General features: G+C 39.8%; 1 protein-coding gene across 1 annotated transcript in view; it reads right to left on the bottom strand.

The window, feature by feature from the left end:
- The window catches only part of GYS2 (glycogen synthase 2), a 56583-nt gene that overhangs the window by 36416 nt on the left and 1770 nt on the right, over positions 1–18397 (bottom strand). Inside the window, exons 2-4 of the mRNA XM_007194826.3 lie at positions 8503–8684; positions 7446–7637; positions 4439–4621 (exon numbers count right to left, since the gene is read on the bottom strand). Coding sequence (XP_007194888.2) covers positions 4439–4621; positions 7446–7637; positions 8503–8684 — 557 coding nt within the window. The remainder of the gene's footprint in view (positions 1–4438; positions 4622–7445; positions 7638–8502; positions 8685–18397) is intronic.

The raw sequence follows: 18397 nt of genomic DNA, 5'->3' as shown, positions 1-18397 counted from the left end.
TTTTTTGTCTTCGTCTTACGGAGGGGGAAATTGAAACTTTTAGGGGTTAAGAAACTGGCCCAAGGTCACATTCCTATTAAGTATCTTAGCAGAGCCCTAAATTGATCCCAAATCATTTTGACTCCACACCTGAGCTCCTGCCTGCTTTTATATCAAGTAGATTCCAGCTCAATCAACATGGCAATCCCAATAACGACTGCACCATATAGAGGAACGTACTAAAAGAAACTCATTAGATGATTCTAGAGATTACAACAGGGACATTCCTAGAGCATTCTTTCTTGACTGTAATATTTGCAACCATCTCTCTGAAAATGTCTGAATCAAGGCTCTGTATGGCATGCTTAGATCAGCTCTATGTGGCTGGTCTCATTCATTCAACCAAATCTCTCATTCAGCGTACATTTGTTTAGTAATTTACATACTTTTGTTGCTTTCAAAGAGCTTATGAATGAGAAAGCAGGTAAAAATTGGGCAGAAATGAGTAAGTGTCTGAGTAGGGTACAGGATCAGAGAGGGTCTGATTCATCCTGGCTAAGGAGAGAGAACAGTATCTCATATTTATGCAAGTGTTCATATTGCCAGTATCACCTCTAGAATGTACGATTTTCAAGGGCAAGGAACATGACTTATTAATCTTTGTATTTCTAAGTTGATTAGATAAATAAAATGACATTTGGACTGAGGCATGAAAGTTTAATCTGGGGAAAGGTTATTTTGGACTGAAAAATTTAGTTGCCCCAAAGAACAAATATATAAAGTCAAACTGTATGTGCAGAAAATAGCAGGACATCTGATGTGACTATAGCATTGGGTGTAGAATGTAGGACACGTAATAGAGAGACATCCTGGTAATAGGACCAGATCTCAGAAGTCCCTGAAGGCAAGGCTAGAAATTCAGCCTTTGTCCTGAATACAATGGCAAGCACTGAAAGGGCTCAGTTAGAGGTATGGTAAAGACATAGTCTATGTTTGAGAAAAATAACTCTGGAATGAAATGTTTCCTATCTCATTAAGTTTTGGGAAAATTAAATGAGCTAACACACATCAAATGTTTAGAAAAGTGTCTGGCATATGGAAAGGGCTCAATAATTTCAGCTATTGTTATTATTTAGTAGTAATGCTGTTGTTATTTTAGAGCATAGTAAGATTTCCCATAGGGGTAGCACTTAACATTTGAATACTATTTAGAGGTGAGAAGATAGGATTCCTAAATGAGGAAACCAAGTATGCAAAACTACAGGGAGAGGATAGCAGAGGCCTTGCGATCCCCTATAATTGAAGTTGAGCAGCTCAAAACTTGGTCAGAGGAAAGAGTTAAAATCCACCAAACAATTGTCTGTGGCTTTCTTCACCATTTTCTAATCCCAAACAGCCCTGTCCTCACTTTCCCATCTAGGAAATCCCATTGCTATCAAGAAAAGAGAGGTCTAAACATAAGAAAACTAATGCCCATCCCCCTTTTATCTAAAGCATTAGGTATTCAATCACTATCATTGAGGAGACGATTGACCAATGGCAGGACCGATAAGAATGAATTTTGAAACATCTTCATGGAGAGTCTCAGAAAATTCATATGCTGGCTGAAAATAGTTGCCATGCTATTTTAACTAATACATTTAAGTCAAAACATAAACAAACATCAAGGTCCCTATGAATCGGCTATTAACCAAAAACGTTTTCAGTTCATGTCTTTGAGTAAAATAGTTCTAATCTTTCTGCTTTTATAAAAGTTAAATGCTTTTATCCTTGTTCTCATTTCCCCCCGATGTCTACTTGCCTGAGTCAGAGCTCACTGACACTGACTGTGGATCCTGTACCAAAGACTAATTTATGACTCATTTCGTATGTGGAACTTTTGAAAACTTTTCATATATATAATTTGGTGTTTTGCTGTTTCACTGAATTTCTAAACCTACTGTGAGCGTTGGAAGGTCTGCTGTAGAAATTGATATGGGGGCCTTTCCTGTGAATAATGATTATGAGTTTTTAACTTAAAACCTAGTTCTTAATTACTTGTTATTTATTTACTAGTCACTCTGCTGAGCAGGACTTTTTACTAGAGAGATGGGCTGGGGTCTGACTAAGCTTCCCTATTTCAACAACTGAGGGGTTTAAACTAGGGAGATATATAATCATATTTGAAGATAGTGTGATATAAACACTGACCTTTTATTGAGCAGATAAAGTTATAATATATAGCTATATATTATAATGGTTTTGTTCCTTAAAAACGATGAATAAAATCTGATGAATATTATTAGTTGTTTTTATTAATTGTTTCATACAATGCTCTTAAGTATTCTGCTGTGAAATATTTGATATGCCTGAAATATTTGATACGCCTCTGTAATATTTTCTCTTTCACAAAAATCAAAGTCTGGTCTTCTCCAGGAAACACGGTGGTTGAGTTTATCACAGATCACAGGTTTGCCCTTATTAGTCTACCATTAGGAAATCTCCCTGATCTCCTGACTTTTTGAATTCCTTGGTGACTTTATTTTAAATATACATCTAATGTTTACAATTTGACCTTCAGGTTCAGCTGACCTTTTTACAGGCAAGCTCTCCTTAGGACCATTCATTGTTTTGCAAATGTTAAAGTTTGTCTGAAAGAACTTTCCTGCACTCAAAATGTCTCCGAGATGGTAGTATAATTTTCTGCTCTCGTTATCTGAGTAGTATTATTCATATTTTACAAACACACACAAACATACACACACTCACACAAACATGCATTCTGTTTCATAGAATTCTAGAACTTTTTTAAACTGGGGGAGTCTTTAGAAATCAACTTTCCAACTTCCTAATGTTCCTGATAGTTAAACAGAACCCTAAAATGCTAAATTGATTTAATTGGCAACATAGATACCAAATCTGCAAAACTCCTGACTTTATGGTACTCAAATGCTTGATCACTATTACTGACAGGATGATATGAGAAACATACTTTTATTAATCTGATTGAACGGATGGAAAATAGGAGAAAGAAGTCAAAACTGAATGACTCTGGGTCATAGAATAAGGCAGTCTTCTAAGATAAGCAAAACCAACTGTTTAGTCACCAAGGATCCACATCCCTGTTTTTTCTTGTTTTCAGAGATATATTTCTTACTCGTAGATCCTTTCATTCATCTTTTTTTCATTATCTTGTACTAATTTCATCTTAATACTCTCCGAATTTATTTTGTTTCATTTTATTCTTTTATTTTCTTTTTTTAAATTTTTTAAAAATTAATTTATTTATTTTTGGCTGTGTTGGGTCTTTGTTGCTGCACATGGGCTTTCTCTAGTTGCGGCAAGTGGGGGTTACTCTTCGTTGTGGTGTGCGGGCTTCTCATTGCGGTGGCTTCTCTTGTTGCGGAGCACAGGCTCTAGGCCAGCGGGCTTCAGTAGTTGTAGAACGCAGGCTCAGTTGTTGTGGCGCACGGGCTTAGCAGCTCCGCGGCATGTGGGATCTTCCCGGACCAGGGCTCAAACCCGTGTCCCCTGCATTGGCAGGCGGATTCTTTTTTTTTTTTTTTTTTTTTAAGGATTTTCTTATTTATTTATTTATTTATTTATTTATTTTTGGCTGTGTTGGGTCTTCGGTTCGTGCGAGGGCTTTCTCCAGTTGCGGCAAGCGGGGGCCACTCTTCATCGCGGTGCGGGGACCGCTCTTCATCGCGGTGCGCGGGCCTTTCTCTATCGCGGCCCCTCCCGTCACGGGGCACAGGCTCCAGACGCGCAGGCTCAGCAATTGTGGCTCACGGGCCCAGCTGCTCCGTGGCATGTGGGATCTTCCCAGACCAGGGCTCGAACCCGTGTCCCCTGCATTAGCAGGCAGATTCTCAACCACTGCGCCACCAGGGAAGCCCTGGCAGGCGGATTCTTAACCACGGCGCCACCAAGAAAGCCCCACATCCCTGTCTTTGATAACTCTGTTTTACTAGACCCCCATAAAGCTCCACCTATAACTCACTGCAGAGTCACAGCAGAAATCTGACCTTTGCTCACTTGAAGGGTGGAGGAAGTAAGGCTCATAGTACAAGTTGATGGCTAGATTCCCTGCCATGAACCTACCATGCACCTACCACTCAGATCTGCATGCAGGTCCAGGGTCCTCACAGCATTTGCCAAGCTTCAGAGTAGACAGCAGCCCGACCTCACATCCGCAGTGTCTGACACTCACCAGATCCCTTTGGATCTTGGGTCTATTGCTCCAAAGTGGACAGCCATCTGGCCTCTCCCTGCTACACTCTACTGCACTCTGAACAAAGTTAAACTATATGAGCTCTCAGTCACCTCAGGGGAGGCTTTGTCATGAATATTGATTGGTTAAAAGGGCATTTCTGCCATCTGGATGACAGATGAAGGACGAAGGTCAATACTTCCCATCCTTCAGCTTCAAGGACCGGAAAGAAAGGTGGTGAGGGGGGAAGGTGGAAGGACTAATTACCTTATCAAGATGGTTGTAGAAATCGATGTTTGCTGCACAGAGATACCTCCCCAGCAGTGTGGCGTGAGTGGTAAAGACTGTAGCGATCGGAAGTTTCCGAGCTCGAGAAAGAATCAGTCCAGTCCCAGCCTGCCATTCATGGAATTGGACAATGACGTTTTTCCCATCGGCATGATCTGTCACCTACACCAGAAAAGAAGCTTTTAGAAAAGTTGGTGGTGTAGTTTGATCTTGCTCATGGCCCACAGCATAAGGAAAGTTATCATGCCTGTAAATTTTGGCACAATTTAAAGGGATCTAAAGATAAAGCAGGCAGATTTAGCAAATATAATGGTTTTATAGAATTTAGTTGCATGTTCGTAAAGCCCCTATATGTTTATGGAATAATCCTCTCTTTCAATATGGATCAAATTTATTTTTGTATCCACAGAGGGGACTCCTGAATAAATGCACAGTAGGCACTCAATAAATATTCATTAAATGGATGAATGAATAATAGCAATATTATCCTTGAAGATTCACTGAGCTGCTGAATCAGGTGGGACCACCCACTTACAAGCTTCTTTTTAATAAACAATAAATGACTTCATGTTTTAAGTCAGTCTCATGTGGACTTTCTGTTCCTTGAAGCCAAAAACATTTTAAATGATATATTATTATTTTAAGAATTTGGAATTAGGGAAAGAGATTAATAACTTGCTTAGAATCAAATAGAAATTTAATAACACACTGAGGACCCAGGTCTAATTCCAGGTCTAATTCTAACACTAGGCAGGGCACCAGTTTCTTAACCTTAAAGTTACTTTGTTTCACTAAAAATATAGCTACCATATGATCCAGCAATCCTACTCCTGGGCATATATCCAGAGAAAACCATAATTCAAAAAGATACACACACCCCAATGTTCATTGCAGCACTATTTACAGTAGCCAAGACATGGAAGCAACCTAAATGTCCATCAGCAGAGGAATGGATAAAGAAGATGTGGTATACGTATACAATGGAATATTACTCAGCTATAAAAAAGAATGAAATATTTCCATTTGCAGCAACATGGATGGACCTAGAGAATATCATAGTAAGTAAGTAAGTCAAAGAGAGAAAGACAAATATTATATGATATCACTTATTTGTGGAATCTGAAAAATAATACAAGTGAATTTATTTACAAAGCAGAAACAGACTCACAGACATAGAAAACAAATTTATGGTTACCAAAGGGTTGGAAGGAGGGATAAATTAGGAATATGGAATTAACAGATACACACTACCATATATAAAATAGATAAACAACAAGGATTTACTGTATAGCACAGGGAACTATATTAGGATCTTATAATAACCTATAATGGAAAAAATATATATATATATATAACTGAATCACTTTGCTGTACACCTGAAACTAACACAATATTTGAATCAACTGCACTTCAATAAAAAATGTTACTTTGTTTCACCCTTACAAAAAATTAATATTTACATTCCACTCCCCTTAATGACTGTTTCCCTAGTGGCAGAGTAGCATCGATAATGAAAAACACCTGTGTTCAAGAAGCCTGCCCAGAGAATTGGGAAGTCTGGAGAGTTAACCTAAGACAGCGGTTCTCATACCTAGGGTACATCAGAATCACCTGGAAGGCTTGACACGCACGAATGTGTGGGTGCTCGTGGAGGCTGGCCTCAGCCCTGGGGCAGTTTGCAGAGGAAGAGTTTGTTTCAGCAACTGATGCTAAACAAGCCTGCATCTATCTGTCATTAGGCCAGATCCTGTCAGCACCCTCGCTCTTCTTCTCCTATGGTGTCACCAAGACAAAGCAATAGGACCACCCCTTCACTTCCCTTTCACCTCAAAGCAGCCCTTTATGGCTGTTGGACTGACTTCATCAGAAAGAAGTTATACTGGTCAAGGGGACACACTCCCAACATACAGTTCTGTGATTTGTCCTTAGACCACAGTCCCACTTTGCTAGGGATGCTCTTCATTCTCCAGTTTTTAAGTGAGGCATAATCATCTTGAGGTAATGAAAGGAATATGAAGAAATCCTACTGCCATGCTTTCAGGAATTGAGTACAGGCTTGGCTCATTTAACAAGGACTGATTTCCAATGCTCTTAGTTTATTTTTACATCTATGGACTATTTCACTGCTGTGGACTCCTTAGCAACTGCTGAGATCACTTCAGCCTTTAGCAAATGATTAAAAGATCTGAGAGCCACTGAAGTCACACAAGCACTCACACATAAACAAAATCAAATATTTCAGGCCATTTTCTACTCCCATGATGTTAGAACTCAAGTACCTAGTGCATGATGTATACTGTTTTTTCTTGCATATATGTTGAATATTATCTATGTAACAGTGAATATAATTGGGTGTTTTATCCACATCATTCTAGTTGAACCTGACATGATGTAAATATTAATAAGCATTATTGGGACTTCCCTGGTGGCACAGTGGTTGGGAATCCGCCTGCCAATGCAGGGGGCACTGGTTCAAGCCCTGGTCTGGGAGGATCCCACGTGCCGTGGAGCAACTAAGCCTGTGCCCCACAACTACTGAGCCTGCCCTCTGGAGCCCGCGAGCCACAACTGCTGAGCCCGCGTGCCGCACCTACTGAAGCCTGCGCACCTGGAGCCCGTGCGCCGCAATAAGAGAAGCCACCGCAATGAGAGACCCGCAAACTGCAGCGAAGAGTGGCCTCCACTCGCCGCAACTAGAGAAAGCCCGCGTGCAGCAACGAAGACCCAACACAGCCAAAAAAAAAAAAAAACATTACTATCACCCTGTTCCAAAAGCTGGTATTTAGTTACGGGAAGGCTGAATGTTTTCTCAGATTCCTTTGAAATGTTCTAGGACAATTAATAATGGCATCATCTCAAAATTGGCTTAAAGTTTAGAGCATCGTTGCTGGGCACAGAGAGCAACTGTGCTTCTCCTCTGTTGTACAACTCTACAGTAAACAGTCTGTGCTTCTCCTCTGTTGTACGACTCTACAGTAAACAGTACCTCTTTCAAGAACCAGGCAGTTAACGATCCAAATATCAGCATTTCATTGGCTTCCTGGTCGTGATGAGGGATACCAACATTGCATGCTTCCCAGAGGTCACCTTTCCACGTGTCCAGGTTCCAAGCCGAATAGCCTATGTCAAAGAGCACCACGTAAGGACTCCCTTCTATCAGCCATCTTCCAAAGTACACCTGCCATATAAAGAACACACAGCCATGGCGTAATACTAGGCAACGCAAGGGAGAACAATGTATTTGGGTTTCGAAGCTATAAACTGTATTTAGAACTCAAAAGCAGATTACACAAGCCATATAGGGAACCATAGTGATAACACGGAGCATCTGATATGTGCGCCCGAAGAGGGAATGGACTGGCACCCATTCATCTAGAATCTCCAAGTTCCTGCTCTTCATTAAATTTGCTTATTTTAAAATGAAGTATTTAGATCGTGTAATCTCTGTTCTTCTGTCCCTCATTATCCTCCTGTGACCTTAAGCCCATGGTTCTAGGATTTAATATTATGGTCTATGTTTTTACGATAGAGTCATAAGGTGAAGTGATCTGTATCTTTAACAGCCTGGAGTTGGATATGTCTACCATGTCACTTATTTTCCTTTATGCAACAGGACTTACAATATTTCCTGCCAGAAAAAAAGTTGTTTCTCTAGACAAATGTGTATAATTTCCCTTATTCCTCCTATCAAAGAAAATGTGACACCAAGTGTTTCCCAATATGGTTGCTGCCAGAGGTTGTAACTAAATGTATTGCCCAAGATGCATTTTCTCTTTAATCTAGCAGCTCACGGTCTAATTCTATTACATTCATCAAATTGATTCTTTTATTCCTGAATGTTTTACCTTGTGCAAGTTTGAATGCAGTAGCTATTTCAAATTTTTTCCGATTGTAATTATTTAGTCACTTATATATCCAAGTTTTAACTTCCCCTTTGGTCTCTATTTTTCTATAGTAATTTACTCATGTTCTTTATTTTATGTTTATTCTCCTATTACATGCAAGGCAATTCCATAAATCACTTCAAACCAGGTATCCTTTACCCGGCAGCCATGTTTGTTCATCGCGTCCACTGCTCTTCTCACAGCATCATTTACAGGTTCACATTGTTCCACCTGAGTCTTCATATTATGCTCAAAATACGGACCAAGCAGAAAGTAATTGTCTCCCCACTCATCTGCTGTTGTTCTGGCCTTTGTCTGAATCACAGTGTAGATGCCACCAACTGTTAAAAAGAAAATGTCCCATTATCATTCAGGTTAGTAGTTCATTTTAAGTGATGAAGGGATGGACATGAGTCTTCATTTTTTTCTGTTACTTAAGCCAACATTTTTTTATTGAAGTATAGTTGATATACAATATTGGGTTGGTACTCATTTTTAAGTTAGCATTTGGGATCCATCAAGTGCAAGGGTTTATTTAACTTTCTAAAAGAAAAATTTTAAGGGACACTATCAAAGAGTTACTATTTTGTTCAATTTCATGCTGGGTGCTTGTCAGAAAGCAGCAGGTTGGCAGCAGCAGAGAAATACAAATATTTCAAGGAGACCTGAAGAGACAATCGGAATAAAGCAGTACTTGGCTTAAACCTCTAGCCACATGGAAGTGTCAAAAGTGAGACAAACGGCTATTGTCACGACACATGCCCTCAGCAGCAGTAATCACCTTTTATCCCTTCTCCAACAGTGGTCCAAGGGGATAAAATATGACCAAGTAACAGCCACTGCTCAAATTATAAGTCTCCCAGGATAAAGAGCCTCTTCCCTTCTAGGGACCAAGCAAGTACCTTTTTTTAAAATATATTTATTTATTTTTGGCTGTGTTGGGTCTTCGTTTCTGTGCGAGGGCTTTCTCTAGTTGTGGTGAGCGGGGGCCACCCTTCATCGTGGTGTGCGGGCCTTTCACTATCGTGGCCTCTCTTGTTGCGGAGCACAGGCTCCAGACGTGCAGGCTCAGTAGTTGTGGCTCACGGGCCCAGTTGCTCCGCGGCATGTGGGATCTTCCCAGACCAGGGCTCGAACCCATGTCCCCTGCATTGGCAGGCAGATTCTCAACCACTGCGCCACCAGGGAAGCCCCCAAGCAAGTACCTTTTGACAAGGAGAAGCAGCTGATGGATTTTGAGGGGAGATGCTTGGCCCAATCCTCATGTCAAACCCAGTGACACAAATACAAGTTTTCATATGGTATTGCATTTTGCCTCTCTGGCATTGCTGCCACCACTATTAAAACACAAAGCCAAAAAATATGTATACTCTTGGAAAATATACATACTGTTATACCCAGCATGTTTACATCTGGAAAACTGTCCTGGGGGAAAAATAAGAAGATGTGTGTATAAGGATATTTATTAAAGAATTATGGTGGTGAAAAATTGTAACCAGCTTAAGCTGAACTAGTTTACTCATGTAACCTGTCTAAGGTTCCATTAGCTCACCTGTTCAAGGGGGCTAAAACAGTACATCACTTGGGGAGGAAGGGCAGGCTGGAGCAGGAGTATTAAAAATTAGACCTCATTGAAAAGGTGATATTTGGAGTAAGTACTTAAAAGGGTAAGGAAATCAGGCAAGTGGATATCATGGGGAAGAATGTTTTAGGCAGAGAGAACAGTCAGAGCCAAGGCTCTATTTTGGGAGCAGAGGGTGCAAGCAGAGAGTCCTAGGCATTCAAAAGGAGGGGTTCAGTAAACAGGTAGGAGGAATAGAGAGGACCAAAGGGAAAAAGACCTTCAGTAAACTGGACAGGATACTTCCCGTGCCAGCTCAAAGCAATCACCTCGTATGAGAATATGAAAACAATCTGAATCAACGTCTTGTGCGATACTTTGTCCATGAACCACAGGCAAAGGAACGACTCAAGAAATCCTGTATAAAATTCCCAAGCCAGTACAGATTCTCGCACCAGTCATCAACCCCACTTCCAAGAACAATTTTGTTACTTGTATATTAAGAAGAAAAAGTCTTATTTTTCACCATGGTTTTTCATAAGGTATTTCAATTCTTCAGGATGTAAAGTCTGATACCTACTGCATCTCTTAAATTTCTTATTTCAATAAATTAGACCTTAAATAATAAATCTTACCGATAGTCATAACTGAGAGCCAAAAGGTAGAATTGCCATTTGCAAATTTTTTTAAAAGTCTGAATCACTCAAAATACACATTTTGGTAAATTGCCTTTTGAGAGGTGAGACACAAAAGGCAAATGTTAGTACTATTACATGATACAACGGGGTTCATTAATTTATAAAAGAAAAGAGCTAATGTAACTACCAAAATGTAAATATTACATGTAATTTTCATATAAGCCTACATAAATTTATTGTCCTTAGAAACTTGATCTTTAAGAAAAAACTTTTTGACCACACCTAAAAGAAATTTAAACTGTCACTTGAGCAGGCTCTGATAATAAGGACACTATCAATCTCAGCTCAGGTGGCTGATGAGGACAGTGTGGGACCAGGAAGAGGCTCTGCAAACCTGCAAGCAGAGCCTTTCAGACTGGACCAGAGCAGACAGGATTCACTTAACCATTCAACCACAAATCTGAGTCTACATAAACAGATGCCAACATCAAGGATGCCTAAATATTTCCCCAAATTCCAGAAAAATTTAGGAACCGTCAAAACCACTTGTTGAGGAAAAAAAAATTAGAGAAATAGTTTGCAAGAGCAACGAAAAAGAAGAACTTTTCTCTAAAGTCTTGGAGTCACATCTTAGCAACATATTTAAAAGTATATATATTTATATAAGCTTTATTCAAACCCACTGTCAATAAAAATGGAAAATCTCCAAATAATCCCTCCTCTTTGTAGACTATTTTCCTTCATCTTTATATTATCCAGGGGACTATGTTATCAGGTTCTGATGGCATACACTTATTAAATGTCTAATTCACATTTCTAGTCTTGAAAACTCTTTTATTTGCAGCTGTGTACCTTGCCCAGAGACCTTCGAACATCCTTGTTTGTTAGATTATGTGTTGCAAATTAAAATACACTCGGGTTAATACAAACACATTTTTATTTGCTAAAGGATGTCAGGGAGAAGAGAAATTTTTTATTTAAAAAAAAATAAATGGTTAGATTTGAGAATTGAAATGCAAAGATAAACACAATTAATTTGCTGCTTCTTTTTCCCACTTGAGGCCTTCAACCTTGAGATAAATAGTCCCCAAATAGCCTTAGAGTGTTTACAAATACCATGGCTATGTTTTTTAGTCTATCAGGAATAAAAACATAAAATTTTTAAAAATTTCATCCCATATTGGTTGAGGTTTGATTGTAAATAAATCTTTCCCCACCCACCCCCAGGCTTCTCCCCGTACAGTCTTTCTGTGGGGAGGTCCTCTTACTGCTATTTCACATGTTCAAGCTCCATTTCAGGCCCTCTCTGTCCTTCCCAGATTTATATGCCAACGACTTTCCTTAATTTTCACTATATTTACCACCTTATACCCCAAACTCCTCTCTCAGCATGCTCATTAAAGATGAGTATGATAGCTGAGAAATAGGGTCATTCCTATTTTCAAATCTGGAGTACAAACTAAAGGTTCACCAACACATATTTTTTAATGAATTATTGTTTTACCACAGTGTAGGTCATTGAATTTGGACTTACCCTTCACTTTCAAACATGTACTTTGTCTTTTATTGATCTATACTTCCCTGAAACAACATGGAAGCTGTCTTTAGTGTGAGGGCAAAGTATCAAGCCTTTTATCAGAAAGAAAAGATGAGCTATCATAGCATATATGTCAATGAAGTAGCTAAAACCTCAAGTTTTTATCTAGAAACACTGCTGATACTGTTAAAAGCAGAATTCCAAGGCAGTATGGAAGGTGGGCACCAGCCAGGAAAAGGAGATATATGTTATAATGTATAAATATAAGCATATATATATATAGACTCTTCACTATTCTTCAATGGTTGAAAGTCAGAGAATTTAGAAGTCTATGATTTCAGTGTGCATAGCTACTAATCTGACCCTCCTGTCCCAAGACATAGTTACAGAAGCAGGGATAGTCATTACACAGTTAGACATCGTTCTCTGAGGCAGCAGGTATTGGTAGGAAAGAGATTAAATGCTACTGGTGACGATGGCCACCAAATGTTTGTGTGCCTAGCAGTCAGCTGGGCGTGTGGTTCAAATCAAAGCAGCCGCAGTCCAGGGCAGTGGGAGATGATACACTAAGAGCATGCCCACAAGCACGCCCCACCCTGATTACATCCACAATGGCGGCTCTGAATATTTTATACAGGGAGGGCTTAGTCATGGCAATCTGGATGAAAGGGAAGTGGAGAGACCGGTGCTCATCTTGCAGGTATGTGTGTGACAAGCATGGTTCTTAGACTGTGTGTTTCATGTGGTGTGGTCCAGGATGCTTTTGACATGACATGGCCACTGCATAGCCACACCAGGCAAAGAAACCCCAACCTCTAACTACAGTGTTGCCCATGATTGTAGTAACTTTGATCCATGTATTTTTTTTCTCTTTCTTCTTTTGCATTTAAAAATAGAAACATGCAATTGCTCAAAGTGAGAGCTAGTGTGAAAATGAATGATCCAACGTCCCCATTGTATGAAAAAACTTTATAAGAAATAATAATAAGGTAACAGAGTGTTAATAGATGCTAAGCACATTTCTAAGTGATTTACAGTCGGTATTTCTTTTAGTTTTCACAACACTGTTAAGGAAGATGCTATTATTATCTTTATTTTTTTAGACAGGGAAACTGAGACACAGAGAGGCTATGAGATGGATCCAATATTACAAAGGTAATGATGGAGTTGGGATTACAATCCAGGCAGTCTGACTCCAGAGCCCACAAGCTTTAGATAGCAGGATTGTAAGTATAGTTGTCCCTTGGTACCCACAGCAGGTTGGTTTTGGGACGCCACTCCCCAACCACCACTGTGGATACCAAAACCGAAGGATGTTCAAGTCCCTTATATAAAATGGCATAGTATTTACATATAACCTATGCATATCCTCCTATATACTTTAAATCATCTCTAGGTTACTTATAACACCTAACACAATGTAAATGGGGGTGTAAATAATTTGCTGGTACGTGGTAAATTCAAGGTTTGCTTTTTTGGAGCTTTCTGGAATTTTATTTTGACTATTTTTGATCCAGAGTTGGTTGAATCCGCAGATGTGGAACCGTGGATACGGACGGCCGATTGTAACTCTACGCAGCAACATACTGATGAGTCTTTGAAAATGGTGGTGGGAGGGGCGGAGGGAGAAAGCGAGCTGTATCACGCAAAGATAAGCATCTTTAAGTCTTGGGGAGGGTGGAATCCTTTCTACTCTGCTCTAGAGAAAGGCCATTTGGAAAACACCACTTAGGGGAAACAGCTTTTTTTTTTTTGGCTCTAAACATTCTGGGTTAATAAAAAGGAACCCAAGGTTAAGGGAACTTTAGAGCAGTGGTTCTCACATCAATCATAGGGGCCTGGGGCTTCCCTGGTGGCGCAGTGGTTGAGAATCTGCCTGCCAATGCAGGGGACACGGGTTCGAGCCCTGGTCTGGGAAGATCCCACATGCCGCGGAGCAACTGGGCCCGTGAGCCACAACTACTGAGCTTGCGCGTCTGGAGCCTGTGCTCCGCAACAAGAGAGGCCGCGGCGGTGAGAGGCCCGCGCACCGCGATGAAGAGTGGCCCCCACTTGCCGCAACTAGAGAAAGCCCTCGCACAGAAACGAAGACCCAACACAGCCAAAATAAAAAAAAAAAAAAAAAAAAAAGATAATGTGAGTCACAAACGTAACTTTAAATTAAAAAAAAAAATCATAGGGGCCTTTGGAAATCTAATGAAATCATTCAGTCCTTTTCTCTGACAAAGCACGTACACGTATGAGCACACAATTTTCACATACAATTTTAGAAGGTTTGCAAACTCCTGGAAGTTCACTTTCATCAAGGTCCCCACCTTTAGAACTCCTGCCTCAGATTGCAGTAGTGGACTTGATCGTAATCCGTTTCTACCACATCTTTTCGACTGTAGTTTTCTGAATTATTCCATGTGCCTTTTGTACCATGTAACCCAGAACTATGGTGTCCAGTTTGAGGAGGGAGCAGGGAGAAATATTGTCAGGCAAGAAGCTGGTGTGGACAAATAATGTCACCTGCCATTTCAGTAAACAAAGGATGTTTTGTGCATAAAGGCATCAGCCGCTGCAGCTGCCCCGATGGTACACCCTGAGGGGAATTCAGGAGGGAGAAAAACAGGATACTGGCCCGAGATAGTTAAGAAGCGTATCAAAGGAATGATTTCAATGAGCCCAGACTCTTGCATCTTTCCAAACACAGAAAATACTTAAAGTCATTAACTTGAGATGTCTGTCTTTGTAATTAGCAGTAACCTTTTGATGTCTGACTACATGTTCATGTTTTTAATTTTTTTTTTTTCAGCAAAAATTGCTATATATCCTGGCTCTTGCCTCACCTCTTTGGAACAGTCCCTCAGAGTGAACTGAGAGGCTATGGTCCTCAGAAAGTCTGCTGAATAAAACACAGTTCTCAACTTTTAGGTTGTGCAATCTTTTTTTCAGTTGACACTGGCTTGGTGCTAAAACAAATTGTTTTTAGTCAACTTTTAGAGGGAAGCATCCATTTAGTGACTAAATTTCAGAAGTGTTCACGTTTATTAGAGTAGCTTACATTATTTTTGACAACATTCATTAAACTCTTTTTAATGATCCTAAATATCCTCAACATGGTCATTGGTCCACAATCTACAATGATTTGGGCAAGTCTGTATAGAAGAAATGATTGTAGCAAAGAAGTTGAAAGTAAAGCTTATTTCCAATATTAGGGCAAAACTCTCCATCCTAGACCATGGCACAGTTACTTTCCTGCTAGCCTGTCCCACAACTAGTAATAATGCTTTTTGTGGTGTATATATACAATGGAATGCTATCAACCATGAAAAAAGAATGAAATTTTGCCATTTGCAGCAACATGGATGGACTTGGAAGGCATTATGTTAAGTGAAATTCATCAGAGAGAGAAAGACAAATACTGTATGATATCACTTATGTGTGGAATCTAAAAGATACAACAAACTAGTGAATAAAACCAAAAAGAAGCAGACTCGCAGACATAGAGAATAAATTAGTGGTTACCAGTGGGGAGACGGAAGGGAGGAGCAGCAATGTAGGGGTAGAGGGAAAAAGTTATTATGGGATTATATGAAATCATGTGTGTGAAAGTTGCAAACTGTAAAGCACTATAGGATTTAAAGAATTTTTCATTCAGTAAAAAAAATTAAAAATAAAAAAATAAAAGAAACCACATCTGACTCCTTAACACTTTCCATTATCTAGAACTTCAATGGCTTCCCATCCTTCGTGGACTGGAAATGTAACTCCTTAAGGCTATTAACTCACCATACACTCCACAGTCCAGCCCTTGCTGGTCTCTCTTGTCTCCTCTCATGCTCCACTTCTTTTCCGCCTCTGAGCTTCCCTCAGATCATTGAACAGAGTATACTTCCTCGCCTCTGCACCTTGGCATGTACAGTTCCCACGCATAGAACATGTCCCCTCTTTATCACCGCCTCCTCATCTCTACCCAACAGCTATTCATCCTTCAGGTGTCAGCTCAAATGCCTTTTCGTCAAAGGTTCTTCCCAAGCCTCCAACTAGGTAAAAACCTCCCCCACCCCCACCAAATTACAGGCAGACCTCAGAGATAATTGTAGGCTGTGCTCCAGACCATCCCAATAAAGCGAGTATTGCAATAAAGAGAATCATGAATTTTTTGGTTTCCCAGTGCTTATAAAATTTATGTTTACACTCTACCACAATCTATTAAGCGTGCAATAGCATTTGTCTAAAAAAATAATGTACATACCTTAATTTAAAAATACATTATTGCTGGGCTTCCCTGGCGGCGCAGTGGTTGGGAATCTGCCTGCCAATGCAGGGGACATGGGTTCGAGCCCTGGTCTGGGAAGATCCCACATGCCGCGGAGCAACTAGGCCCGTGAGCCACGGCTGCTGAGCCTGCGCGTCTGGAGCCTGTGCTCCGCAACAAGAGAGGCCGCGATAGTGAGAGGCCCGCGCACCGTGATGAAGAGTGGCCCCCACTTGCCGCAACTAGAGAAAGCCCTCGCACAGAAACGAAGACCCAACACAGCCATAAATAAATAAATAAATAAATAAATAAATAAATAAACTTATTTAAAAAAAAAAATACATTATTGCTAAAAAAGGCTCCCCATCATTTGAGCCTTTAGCGAGTCGTAATCTTTTTGCAGTAGTAACATCAAAGATCACTGATCACAGATCACCATAACAAATACATTAATAATGAAAAAGTTTGATATATTGTGAGGATTATTAGACTGTGACACAGAGACACGAAGTTTGATGCAGGGGTGCCACAAACCTTCAATTTGTAAAAAAAAAAAATGCAACATTGGCTAAGTACAATAAAGCGAAACAATAAAATGAGGTCTGCCTTTATAGTCCTAAAGCACCTTGTTCTCATTCTTACACTCATTACATTTGACTACAATTACATGTTCAATGTCCATCTTCCCACAAGTTCGTAAATTCTGGAAGATTAGGAATCAATTCTGTATTGTTAAATTCTAAGCCCCTTGTTTTCCAGTGTCTGATACCCAATAGACACTTGATGAATCTTTATTGAATAAGAACAATAAATTTCAAGGTTAATGTGAACAAGTAGAAAAGGTTATTTTGACATCTGAGAATGAACACGCAATAATTTAACTATGACTCTCTTGTTTGTTATATTTTACACAGTTCCATTGTTCATGGGCAAAATTCTGGCAGTAAGGAGTTTTTTTTCCCCTAAGAAATCTTTTGTCTTCTTGGATATGAATACATTTTCTTGTTTCCACAAAACATTGTAAGATGGCTGGAGCATACTACATTCATTTTATCATGAAGAAACTGATATTCAGACAGTTTAAGGGATTTTTTTCTAAGTCTTAGAAAACCCTGACCTTTTTGACTAAAGTCCTGTGTCCGTTCGCCTACAGGGCACTTCCTTAGAAACTGGACATTTTAATTTTTAATGTTTGTGTGGTAATAAAAAAGAGAAGTGGACTCGTAGGAGACCTAAATGCTAGTCCCAACCCTGCCATTTACTTGGTCATTTAGTGCCTTGTAGGCATCCTTTTCATCTATGAAGTGGAGGACTTGGAGTCATGATCTCAGAGATGCCTCCTATCACTGCTATGAACTGCAGGGAAGTAAGAGTTCAAAGTAAATTTTTTCCAAGAAACTGTAGTGTCAATGTCTTGTCAGGGATGGACACAATAATTGTCCATTTATATAAAAATTTCTTAAAAATATGACCATGATAAATATTAAAGGTGTGTTGGAAATGATATCAATTTGGGTAAATCACTCTGTGGGTCCCATCTTGACAAGAAAATTCCCTTCCTCTTGCATGGGAAATGAAAGAAAATAAGTATTGAAGGCAACTTAGAGGTTGAAAAATAAATATATTCATTCCTTCATGCAAAAGAAAAAAACCCATTGAGCATTTTCTATGTGCCAGGCACTGTTCTAGGCCCTGAGAGCTGCATGCATGGAGTCAGGATATAAGATCTGTGGGATAAACAGTTTCACCGGTGTGTGCCCAGCACTGGGAGACAATGCCCCAGCAATGTTTGCTAGAAGGAAGGAGAGGGGCTCTGCTCAGGAGAACCCACACAGAGGTCTTCTGAACTGATTCTTGGTGCAAAGGAGTGTCCCCCAGTTTTTTCCACCAATAAGCTATATCCTTGAGTTCCTGCCTACTCTGTAGAAAACAACCTCTATTTCAAGTCACAGTCTGGGATTTATATGTAGTAGAGATGGCTCTGTTCCCAGGAGCTTTGGGCATATTTAAAAACCTTGGACTGGAAAAAGAACATTAGGAACAGCTATAGGTATAATACTTCACGCTTCCATATT

This window comes from Balaenoptera acutorostrata, chromosome 11 (assembly GCF_949987535.1).
Source record: "Balaenoptera acutorostrata chromosome 11, mBalAcu1.1, whole genome shotgun sequence".
NCBI classification, from domain to species: Eukaryota; Metazoa; Chordata; class Mammalia; order Artiodactyla; family Balaenopteridae; genus Balaenoptera; species Balaenoptera acutorostrata.
This window is presented reverse-complemented; position numbering and strand designations above follow the sequence as displayed.